Genomic DNA, 13,157 nt, shown 5'->3' with positions numbered 1-13,157 from the left:
TGTACTGTGTTTTTTTTTATCTGATTATGATTCTATGTGTTCTGACCCTTGGTTAGGTCTTTGTATGGGTGGTCGAGACTTTTTTTCGACCTGGTCTTATATGTTATCCGCAATCATAGCTCTAATTAAGCGATTCAGTTGAATGTTAATTGATGTTATGTTATATCTGATTTTGATTCTGGGTATTTGAATATGTGCATTTCTAATTCCGTACTCTGCTTCTGTAAGTCTTTCTTCAAATGGTGTGCATTTTGCATTTGCATTAATCTTTTTGGGTTTGGTTGCGAAGAGAAGGGAGTCTGATCTGTTTTGACAGTTTCAACTGCAACATATCTGTACAGCGGTTTATCGCAAAGCATATATGTCAGCTCAGTTGCATATTAACATTTGAGTGGCTTAGTCCACATACTTGGTGTGTAGGGTTGGATGGGCCTTTCGAGGTCTTATGTGATGTGCATGATTGGATGAGCTTAATTAGCTCTTTTGGGGTGTTATTAGGGGGCAGAAAGGTGTTTAGCTGGTTGGGTAGGTTTCTATTACTTGTTGCATTCATTCCGCATTCTATCTTTCTGTCAGATTGCGAGACTAACTATTTATAAATCAAGGTGTTTTAGTACTGATACGTTTGATTTGTTTGTGAAGACTTCATATATCAGATTTCTATTGAGTTTTATTCTTTTCTATTGTGACATTTTGGTGTGCATTTATCTATCATTTTCGAACTCACACTAAGCTCATTTAGCTCACCCCCTTAGTTTATTCCTTTGCAGGTACCCTCGTTTTCTGTAGCTGGACTTGGCATGCCGGAGGTCTCAGATTGATTTTTTTTAAGCCGAACTAATAAAATGACTTTTCAAATTTATAAATTTGTGATATGTGTTTGAACTGTAAACCTCTATAAAGATTGTGGTACAATCTAATTTGGAATTTTCGTAAATAGTTTTGTTTTGAATTCTATAAACTTTGGTACTTTATTTCTGAACGCTTTCAATGTGACTTGAGTTTTCTATTTTGAATCCTAAAAGGGCTAAATGGTTTGGTTCGCTTTTAATAACTGTGTTCAAATAAGATTTTAACAACACGTTTTGTAAAATTATTTCAGATCACTTTGGTTATCAATGTAACATCTGGGATTCAGTCTAAACTTCTAGGCCGGATTATGGGGCTTTATAAATTTTAAATGACTTTTGAGAAAATTAATTTTGATAAAGTGAAATTAAATTAATTAAAATAAATATGATATTTTTTTAAAATTAATTTTCAAGTAAGACAATTGCCCTAATGAGTAATTGAAATTGAAAATTGGATCTTAGATCGAAAATTAGGTCTGAGAACCAAAACGGAGACTGAGACCCAAAAGGTGGTCAAACCAGGCCTAGTATGTGAAACCGGGCCGATGGTCCAACCAATGGCAAGACTGGACCAGTAAGGCCAACACTGACCTAGACCGAATTGGCTTGGGGTCCCGTGAGAGTGTCACACCTGTGATGGCACCAACGGACACGACGGTGCCGGCAGCGGCAACTACAACATTCTGGTGGCCAGCGGGTGGTCCATAGGCGGTTGAGCAGTGGTGGAATTACACTCCTATTGGGATTTTACCAGATAATTTGATTTTAGATTAACTATTCTAATAAATATTATTATTTTAATAGATTTAATATTAAATTTAATTTAATATTAAAGTGATTATCTTAATATTAAATTTAATTAATTTAATATTAAATTTAATCTAATATTTATCTTGATAAGTATTATATAAATTTAATATTAAAATGATTAAGTTTAATCATAGTTGAACTCTCTAAACTTCCCTATATAAAGAGAGTTACGAGTCATTATTTTTCACACCCTTGAATTCAATAGAAAGTTGTAGAGAGAAGATTCTCTAAGAAAATTTTTTGAGATATTTTTTTATTTACAATTTGGCTTAAAAGTTTAGAGAAATTGTGAAATTACCCTACTTACAATTTTGTGAAAAATTTTCTGATTCGAAGGGAGCCCACACTCGATAGACGTGCGCTTGAGGATAATAGAGAAGACTATTCGATTGGAGCATTCATCCTAGACGAATCGAAAATGTAGTTGTTTGTTAATTTAGATAACACAACAAAGTTCTAGTTTTGGAAAAAAATTAAAAACTCTGATTTTTTTTTCAAACCTATTTTTTGTTGTGTTTTCTAAACTTGTATTTTCCAACAAGTCTCTGGTACACTCACCATTTGCTTCTTCTTCTTCTTCTTCTTTTTTATTCTACAAAAAACCTTAGAAAATTGTTGTGTCTCTTTTTTTTTTGAAGTATTTATTTTAATATTTTACTATACTCCTATAGGACACTTGTTAAACCTCCTGATCATGCTTATGGAGTCTAAAAACTCCACTAACAATGTACTAATTTAAACTCCTCAAGCAAGATCAAGGGATTGACAAGTGATATAGGGGTATAGTTTAATATTAAAAAGTAAATATTTAAAAGAAAAAAGGGAGACATGAGACAATTTTATAAGGTTGCTTGTGGAATAAATAAAAAAAGTAAACTCTGAGTATGCCAAATACTAACCGGTTTGATTAAAAAATTAAAAAAAATTGATTCAACTGATTTTTTTAGTTGATTCAACAGGTTCGTATCGATTCTTGATCTGACCGGTTCAAAGTCACTTTTCAAACTGGTCTCTTGGTTGGTTTCTGATTCAATCGGTCTGACCAGCCGATCTGGCTCAAACAACATTGAAGAAAACTAGTTAATAATAGGTAGACTACACCATTAGTCATTAAACTATGAGTAAGTTTTCGTTTTGGTCACTTAACTAGAAAAGTTACAATTTGGTCACTGAACTATTAAAAAATTTTCATTTAAGTTACTGAGTTGTTAAAATTGATGCTATATGGCTTTCTCTATTCGCAATGGCTACACCAATCGAAAGCTCTCTTTGGCCTTCTTCTCGAACTAAAATTCAAACAACTTTTTTCTTTGATCTTCGACACTAACTGTCAGATTAACCTGGATTTAAAATATGTTCTTTTACATGTAGATGGGTATTGATCTACTGTACCGATCATCGAATCATTATTTGGAGGTCGCAGGTGAAAAAAAACTTAACAGCTTAATGACTTAAATAAAACATTTTGAATAGTTTGGTGACTTAAATAAAAATTTTGAATAGTTCGGTTACCAAAACGAAAACTTATCTATAGAATAGTGACTAATGATGGAATTTACCCTTATAGATAGGTGTCAAATTAATAATTTACTAGCCTTAATCTAACGAAACAGAAAGCTATGCAGGGGAAAATAATTGGCTCTCAAAATATGGAAAGTGGGACATTTGAAAAATAGAAATGCTAAGAAACGAGTAACATGTTGACTTGTTTTGCTGTACCTAAATATGGGTGTCCCCCTCATTATTTATTTATTTTTAATCATTACCAATAAAAATGCAAAATATTAATAATTCTAATATGTATTAAGAATTATCATAATTTTTTTTATAATTTCACGAACTTCTTTTATAATTCTATTAATTGCACAAACGAAATGAAAAGAATATTTCCAATTTTTAAAATATAACTTTTTATATATTAAACAAATATCATTTTAAAAAGTTATTATAGGATATTATATATATAGCATACATCTTAAAAGCTATCTCTATCTAATAACCTCACGTGAATTCTTAAAAAGCTTTGCTAACGATTTGGAGATAATGTTGCCAAAAAGTTGGTTCAATTATAAAATTTTGGGTCTTATATTAGAAGTTAGATTACATTTTGCCCCTGTTTATTAAAAAAATGAGCAAATTAGTCCTTATATGTTAGATCAAAGAGTAAACTAATTATTTTATTAAATTGGTCTCATACATGAGCATAAGGTACATGTAACACATTACATGTAACATGTTAAGGCAAGATGTGCTTATTGAAGCTGGGTGGCACTCGGTAGTGCCTATTGCAAGCTACCACTAAGGCAATTAAATTATTTACCTTATTTGAATTGACAATTTAAAGAATAGAATCTTTGAATCTGTTAATGTGTTGTTATTTTGAAGATTCTAAGGTCCATTTATGGAAACCAATACTTGACTTTCTTATATTGGATTGAATTCGAGTGAATTAATTCAACCCTTAAAATATGGAGATTCGATCGAGATTGTATTGCTGATTTTGGAGAACATATTTTCGATTGATTGTTCTTTGAATGTTAACGTTGTAAGTGATATTTTCAAGGAGTTACTTTATATTCACTTAGATTGTATGTTACCAAGCCGAAATTTATCCATGCCTTAATGCTTGTCTAGGTTATGGATGAGAGCTTATTGAGAGCACTTGAATTTGTTCATTGGGGAGCTATTTTTATTATTAAGTGCAAACTGCTTTGTAAAACACTAGTCTTTAGGTGCAAAGATGAGGTCTCTATTATTGGGGAGTGGTAGAGTGTGAATCACTTGTATCTGTGAATAAAGGTAGTGAAATAATTCACTAAGTTAGGCTCCCCAAACGTAGGAAAACTGAATTACATAAACAAATCTTTGGTGTTCTTTGTTTTTGTTTGCACAGTTTTTAGTACTGCCAATCCGTAGTGGCCACTACAGTCAAGCACTTCAACTGTTATCTCATTAAGAAAACAACTTGTTTGGTTATTTTGTTAATATACATCAATTTTTAAGAGTAGAAATAGATGGAATTTTTAATAGAAATGACCAATTTATTCTTTAATCCAACGTATAAGGACTAATTTGTTTATTTTTTTAGTAAATAGGACAAAATGCAATTTGACTATGTAGGAAACTCTTCGATACTTTTACCCAGTAATTTGTGTGGATTGTGATGGAATATTTATTTTTTAAAATAACCGTATAGCATATAACATTTATACAATGTCAATATCATTGCATTAAATACTAAATTCATCTATAAATCGCTCACCTCTACGAAGGGTCCCTCACACATTCTCTCTTCTTTCTTTTCTCTACCTTCCTCCTCTCCTCTCTCACTCAACACCTTCACCAAAAAAGGAAAATCACTCACTTTTGCGTAAGTTTTCTTACTCCTCTCTTCATTCTTCATCTCAATTCTTCTTGTTTTAGCAAGGATTGTTGTAGTTGTACATGTATATGTGTGTAATGTATCTTGTTAAATGCATGTTTAATGTTACTATTGATGTTTTTAATATGTTTAATGTTTATGTTCTATTGGTGAAAATGTATTTTAGATGGCTAATAAATACACGCCGAAGAACATCCTCATAACCGGAGCTGCTGGCTTCATTGCCTCCCATGTCTGCAACCGTCTCATCCGCAACTACCCGGACTACAAAATTGTGGTCCTTGACAAGCTTGATTACTGCTCAAGCTTGAAGAACCTGGACCCTTCACGCTCATCTCCCAACTTCAAGTTCATCAAGGGAGATATTGCAAGTGCTGATCTGGTTCATTTTATCCTACAGACTGAATTCATTGATACCATCATGCACTTTGCAGCCCAGACTCATGTTGACAACTCCTTCGGTAACAGTTTTGAGTTCACCAAAAACAACATTTATGGAACTCATGTTCTCCTGGAAGCTTGCAAAGTCACTGGCCAAATCAAGAGGTTCATCCATGTAAGCACGGATGAGGTTTACGGCGAGACGGATGAAGATGCTATGGTGGGAAACCATGAGGCTTCTCAGCTCCTCCCGACCAACCCATATTCCGCCACTAAAGCCGGAGCAGAGATGCTGGTAATGGCTTATGGACGCTCATATGGTCTGCCTGTGATAACTACACGAGGGAATAATGTTTATGGGACCAATCAGTTCCCTGAAAAACTGATTCCCAAGTTCATCCTACTGGCAATGAATGGAAAGATTCTTCCAATTCATGGGGATGGATCAAATGTGAGGAGTTATCTGTATTGTGAGGATGTTGCAGAGGCCTTTGAAGTCATTCTACACAGAGGTGAAGTTGGCCATGTGTACAACATAGGCACAAAGAAAGAAAGAAGAGTGATTGATGTGGCCAGGGATATTTGCAGGCTGTTTAACTTGGACCCTGAAAGCCAGATCAAGTTCGTGGAGAATCGTCCTTTCAATGACCAAAGATATTTCTTGGATGATCAAAAGCTGAAAAGCTTGGGATGGTATGAAAGAACCACATGGGAGGAAGGTCTCAAGAAAACTATGGAATGGTATGTTAGCAACCCTGATTGGTGGGGTGATGTCTCTGGTGCGCTGCTACCCCATCCTAGAATGCTCATGCTGCCTGGAATTGAAAGGCAATTCAATGCCCCTGATACGAGCAATTCGGGTTTAGGTTCGGCCCCTGTGACAAACAAGTTCAATCAAAGCAGGATGTTGGTTCCATCTCCAAAGCACAATATACCATCTCAAAAGCCATCTCTCAAGTTTTTGATTTACGGCAGAACAGGTTGGATAGGGGGACTTCTTGGGAAGCTCTGTGAGAAACAAGGCATACCTTTCGAGTACGGGAAAGGTCGGTTGGAGCAACGTTCACAGCTTTTGGATGATATCCAAACTGTTAAGCCAACCCATGTGTTCAATGCAGCTGGTGTGACGGGTAGACCAAATGTGGATTGGTGTGAAACTCATAAGCCCGAAACCATAAGAACCAATGTTGTCGGTACATTAACCTTGGCCGACATCTGCAGGGAACATGACCTCCTCATGATCAATTATGCTACTGGTTGTATCTTTGAATATGATGCCACTCATCCTTTAGGAACCGGAGTCGGTTTCAAGGAGGAAGATAAGCCCAATTTCACTGGTTCCTTCTATTCAAAAACCAAAGCCGTGGTATGGTATCTTAATCTAACAGTAACACCCATTGAAATGTCTTTGTTTCAAGCTTTTTTCCTCTTGTGATGCCAGGTTGAAGAGCTTTTGAGGGAATTTGACAATGTATGCACACTCAGAGTCCGGATGCCTATATCCTCAGATCTGAGCAACCCACGGAACTTTATCACAAAGATCACTCGATACAACAAGGTGGTTGACATTTCCAACAGCATGACCATATTAGATGAGCTTCTACCAGTTTCAATAGAGATGGCAAAAAGGAACTTGAGGGGCATATGGAACTTCACAAACCCTGGTGTTGTGAGCCACAATGAGATACTGCAAATGTACAAGGACTACATAGACCCAAATTTCAACTGGGTTAATTTCAGCTTGCAAGAACAGGCCAAGGTCATTGTTGCACCCAGGAGCAACAATGAACTCGATGCATCTAAGCTAAAGAATGAGTTCCCTGAGTTACTGTCTATCAAGGACTCACTCATCAAATATGTCTTTGAACCCAACAGGAAAACCATTGCTTGGGAACACTCAAACTAAGAACCATAACCATAAGCCTCCTCATCCAGGTGGTGTTGTTTGTTATTATTAATTTGGCCATTGTCTAAGGTGGCTTGTTATACCCCCCCCCCCTGTTGTTGTCGACCACTGAATAAAGTTACTTTATTATTGTACTCCATACCATTCAGTTCACTGTGCTTCCACATATTCATAGTCATAAGAAAACCAATGAGTTTTTCTGGTTTGTTGCTATTACATCTGAGAATTCATATTTGTTGTTTCTAAATATGTTTAAATACTACGTTATTCAGATTTTTTTTTTAAGAGTTTCGATTTTGTGATGAGAGAATTTTTCTCGAAATCTGATTTGGCTCAATTCCGAAGCCTCCAATCCGACACCAAATTTCAGTGAAAACAAGAGAAAAGCAAAAGGAAACAAGAGGTTAAAAAAGAAAAAGAAATGCAGTACTACTGTGATTGTGATGTGGATTAATAAAGGCTGGGATGCGATGGCTAATTAATAATCGCAACTAACAACGACCATGAAGCCAGTACCTCTTGAGTTGGATATTTTAATTTACTTGATTTATACAATTATTGAGAAAAAAAATAATCAAGATTTCATTGTATACTATTTCTCTTCTCAAATTACGGTACTAATATATACAGGTATGAGTATGAATATGTTTTGGTGCCTCATTTTGGATTTATTGCTATTTTCATAAACATTTTATATATAAATATAAAAAAAAACATTTACAAATACCAAATAATGTGATTAAATAAATCTAAAATCTAAAATATTATTTAATAAGATTCACAACTACAATCCTCATTAAACAAACTCAAAATAAACAAGCAAAAATTCATTTCATAAATTAAACATTAAGATTATCTCATATTATGTATATAACAATTCATAATTCAATAAATCCAAAATAAAATTTAAAATTTAAAATTATTTTTAAATTATTTTTTATATTAGTCAATACACCATATTATGATTTGTATGAGTAAAATCAACTGATACACATTAATATGATCAATATAAATCAAATTTTACATCGAAACGAAATCTAAAATTCGTGGTTCTCGACATTTCAACCAATATAACTTGACTTGACAATCATTAAAAAGACCCAATGTGTCAAACAGATAGCTTGGTACGCAAATAGGTCACTGGCTTGCATTTTTAGCAAATTAGTTATTCGATATATATTAAATTTATATGTAAATTTTGCTCTAATATGTAATTTGATATATATAGAATTCAATTTAGTGTAATTATATACATGAAATTTGAATTGTGGTTTATATGTATATATGAAGCTTTGATTTTGCTTCAAGAAACGAATAATGTATTTATTTTTATATTAGATTAATATAATTATTTGTGTATACAATATATCAATATAAAATGATGTTAATTCGTTAATATTGTTAGTGATTACAAAAATTCCTTGCATAAAATTTCATAAAATTAAAGTTCATGTATGACATTGCATATTGGACCAAAGTTAATGTATAATTTTGATATTTATCCCTTCTAAAAAATAACCCGGTCCAAATTAATTATAACAAAAGCTGAAACTTTAGATTTTTGTGCATCAAGATTTAAATCTTATAATGTGTAATTGTTAGTTGTAAATTTTAATTCGGTAAGCAAATTTTAGTTTGAATTAGTCTGGTTCTTAATTCTATTTGTGTTTGATTTTATTTTGTAGTTTCTTAAACCATCAAATTTAATTTGTAAAATTTAATAAGTATATTTTGATTATATTTAAAATAATTTCAAATTAATATTCAGGCCTGCAAATGTTTAGAATGAGTTTGTATTATATCAATTTTCTTTAAAATACATCAACATCACTCTTAAGTGGGAACAAGGTTAGATGATTGAGTCCCTAAAAGGAATTTTGAAGGGTAGGGTAGGATAGGGTAGATCCCCAAACTCTCAAAACCCATGTTTTGGAATTTATAGGATCTTTTTGTACACAAATATTTATCTAAAGTATCTCACCTTAAAATGGTAGATTTTTAATTTTATTTTTTTATAATTTATAAAATTTTAAATTAATAATAATAAAATTTTATATTAACTCTTTAAAAATATAAAAATTTGATTTAACTTTTTAAAAATTATAAAAACATAAACTATTAAAATAATAAATTTACATTTTCATTATCATAAAAAGAAATACAATTTAATTTCATGCAAAAAAAAATTTTGTCTCATTTCACCATTGGATAAATGCTTTCAAGTCTTAAAAAAATCTTTCGCCTCTCTCAAGCTTTTATTTTCTTGTATTCCCTTGTGTCTTAACTTTTTGTACATTCATTATAACCACCGGTTTTTTATTCACACCAAAAACATCTAGGTTGGTTATATCTTAACCTTCTAGATATTTTGTAGTACATAATATAAGATAAGGCATGTAAATGTTATACTTATATTGTGTTATTATTATATCACTCTTTATTAAGTTGTTTGATGCACATGCTTAAATAGAATTTAGTGAAGTTTGACCTTGCAACCTTGGCAGAAATTTAATCTCATCCTCGTCTCACCATGTTACATAAGGTGGGCCATGCAATCCCAGAAGAATATATAGGGAAGAGTTTCTGTCAGCATCCGTTAATCCATCACCTTTTAATACTTAATTTAATCACCTCACATCAACTCTAATAATGCTCCAAGTTGACCACCCACCACTCTCCCCTTTGCACCAGTGGAATAAAGTGTAGGAAAAATCAATTTAGAAAACAATATTTATAGCCCAACAAAAGTTTAAATTTTTTCTTAAAACCAAGCCTTGTTGTATTTATAGTAATAAACCTTAGACCAAATTATTATCTTTGATCAAGGCGGTTTAGATTGTTTCCTAACTTTTTATCAAAGGATCTTCTTTGTTATTTTTAAACCTTAGCTTACTTTGAGTTTGGACTCTAACCACACGAATTGAATGCAGATAATGAGAACTTTCAATTAATTTTCAATGAGAATATTAATTTCTCTTTATGAGAAATCGAAAACTTTCGAGCTTTATAAAAAATAAAATTTATTTTGTAAATAAATTGTTACTATTTTATGGCAGAGTAACAACACCCAATTGGTTTATCAATTAGGTCATCCTATAGTTCCTATTTAAAGGAAAAAGTTACACGAATTTTATTTGAACAATAGGTAATTAAATAATAATATTTTAACAGAAAAACATAGTTTCTATATTAGGAAACCTTAAGGGGTGGCCACAACCCTTATTGGGATTAGGGTTTGCCACCCTTCATGTATTGGGATAGATTTTCGAGATCGTCTCATATATTGAGTACAATTATATGTATTATTTAAACTTTTAACTAAGAAAATAATTATTTTTTCTATTTGAAAAACATTAGTTAAATTATTAAATTATTTTAACCAAGTAAAAAGTGAAATTCAAAAAATTGCTTAATTTTATAAAAAGGGAATTAGGAAATGAGCAATCATGTGCTATGAAATATGATAAAAAAAATAAATAGCTTAATAAGCATTTATGTGTGAATTAACTCCTCGGTATTTGGAATATTATGTGATAAATTATCTATAAGTGTGTGATATGGTGACATAGTCACCTAAGGAGTAAGTAATTATGTGAATTAAGAAAAGAGAACTTAGGTCATATGTGGAATGATTTGATTTGTTAAGTGCATATGCAAACATTTAAAACATTGTGTGGTGATACGGGCCACTTGGGTGATAATGTGATCATGTGAATGTGCATAGATGATAATTGGGTGCCAACAAGAACTAAAATGTGATTTGTGTGATATTTTATGATATGCAAGTATGTGAACCATGAAATGGTTATTAGACTAATAATGTGATGTGGTGTTGTGAGTTTAATAGATTAATTAAGATATAATGAACATGTTATAGGAATTAGGAGTGCACTTGTACAAATATGCATGTGTGAGAGATGATGTCGTATAGCATAGTACATTTGTGTTATTGGTGTGTTTTGGAGGGTATGTACTTATAGCGCAATTTTTGTATATCTTGGTGTCATTGGTTGGAGCACCTCAATTGCATTATTTTTATGTGTTTGAATGAAATTTTGCATATTCAAATCTATTCTTATTAAAGCTACAAAAGGTTGAGAGGTTAAATTTGATAATAAATTTATTTGAAATGTAAGTAATAAGTAATGAACTTAATTGACAAAAATTTCAAACTTGCAAGCTGATAAGTAAATTGAGATTTGAACTAATCTATTAAAGAGTTATGTTTAGTAAAAAGATTAATAATGGTTTAAGTAGATCATAGACTAATAAATACCATAATTGAAAGTAGCACAATAGTATAGAGTGATTAAATTTTGGTATGGTAACTCTTGATAAATGTTATAAATATGAAATTACAGTTGAAATTGTAAAAAAATCTAATATGAAAATAAAGTGAATAAGTTCTAAAAATGGAAATTACATTAATATGTGTAATGAATTGTTAAATGAATCATGTTTGAGTGCTTAGGTCTTAATGTGGAATTGATAAGTATGAGATTTGATTGAAATTAGAATTTATATTTGCAAAAACTCAACACTAATAAGACTAAAGTAAAGTAGGAAATCTGAATGTTCTTTAAGCTTAATGCATTAATTGTTTAATAGCATTAATTGTTATAGAGAGGTGACTGTTATACATCTATAAAATGTTGTTATAGAGAGATAGTCGTTGTAAACCTACAATTGAATTCATATTTTGAAAATCTAACAAATAAAAAAAGTGAGAATTATATTAAAAAAAAGAATGTGAAAATCGAATCAAAAAAATTAAAAGACGTATAGCAGGTGCATGCATTATACTTTTATGAATATTTTGTTTGACATTATTTCACTTGATTATTTATGAGGATTATTAATCTAACAAGTTTAATTAATCAATATGGGTTATCAAATTAAATTATTTAATTAATAATGTGTTATTAAACTCAATTAATCAATTTATAAGTTTATGATGTCCCAAATTCATAGTAAAATATATTCTTACACGTGATTGATCATAAATCTAACAGGCTCAATTAATTTTTATGAGTTATCAAAATAAATAAATCAATTTATCATGATTTATTAAATTCAAATAATCAATTTATAAGTTTATAATGTTCGAAATTCATAGTAGAATATTTAAGTAGGAAACTTAATAGTTTATTGAATTAATATTTTTTATTTCATTCGTTGAAGCTTATTTCCATTTAATAAAATATGATTAATAGTTTTTTATCTGAAAATTAAATATTTTATTGGAATAATAGTTTAATTAAGATCATTTTTATTTAATAAATTATAGTTAATGGGCTTGCTTATATGAAATAGATATAATTTTACTTAAAAATTTAAACAATATGCTATTATGGATAACTAATTGAATAAAAAAAATGTATTTCAGAACTATAGATATTGCTGTTACAAGTGAAAAATTGTTATAAAATGTTAAAATAAAATATAAAAATCGATTCTACTAAAAACTTAGTTATGATAGTGAACGTTGTTATAACGGGCGACTGTTATAGAGAGAGTTGACTATACATTTTACCTTACACCTTAAAACTTATGTTTTAATATGCACAGTTTATTATCTACATCAATTATATGTATTAATAATGTTGTTAATTGAGTTGGTGTCACAAGTAAACTCGACACTAACTCACGTTCGACATGGGGACGAAACCAGAGGGCTGGCAGGGCTCAACCCCCTAAAATAGAAAATTTTAAATTAGTAAAGGTAAAATTACACTTTGGCCCCCTAAAAAAGATAAAAATTTGATTTAATCCTTTAAAAATTATAAAGATATAGGTTATTAAAATAGTAAAATTGCATTTTTACTAT

The 13,157-nt window shown here is 30.9% G+C and overlaps 1 protein-coding gene across 1 annotated transcript; it reads left to right on the top strand.

Annotated features, from left to right (window-relative positions):
* The first annotated feature begins 4,970 nt into the window (after positions 1 to 4,970).
* LOC107959672 (trifunctional UDP-glucose 4,6-dehydratase/UDP-4-keto-6-deoxy-D-glucose 3,5-epimerase/UDP-4-keto-L-rhamnose-reductase RHM1-like) lies at positions 4,971 to 7,587 on the top strand. The gene is made up of 3 exons (NM_001327701.1): positions 4,971 to 5,031; positions 5,210 to 6,790; positions 6,866 to 7,587. The coding sequence occupies exons 2-3, from the start codon at positions 5,210 to 5,212 to the stop codon at positions 7,328 to 7,330; spliced, it is 2,046 nt and encodes a 681-aa protein (NP_001314630.1). The 5' UTR covers positions 4,971 to 5,031; the 3' UTR covers positions 7,331 to 7,587.
* The last annotated feature ends 5,570 nt before the right edge of the window (positions 7,588 to 13,157 follow it).

This window comes from Gossypium hirsutum, chromosome A05 (assembly GCF_007990345.1).
Source record: "Gossypium hirsutum isolate 1008001.06 chromosome A05, Gossypium_hirsutum_v2.1, whole genome shotgun sequence".
Taxonomy (NCBI): domain Eukaryota; kingdom Viridiplantae; phylum Streptophyta; class Magnoliopsida; order Malvales; family Malvaceae; genus Gossypium; species Gossypium hirsutum.
This window is presented reverse-complemented; position numbering and strand designations above follow the sequence as displayed.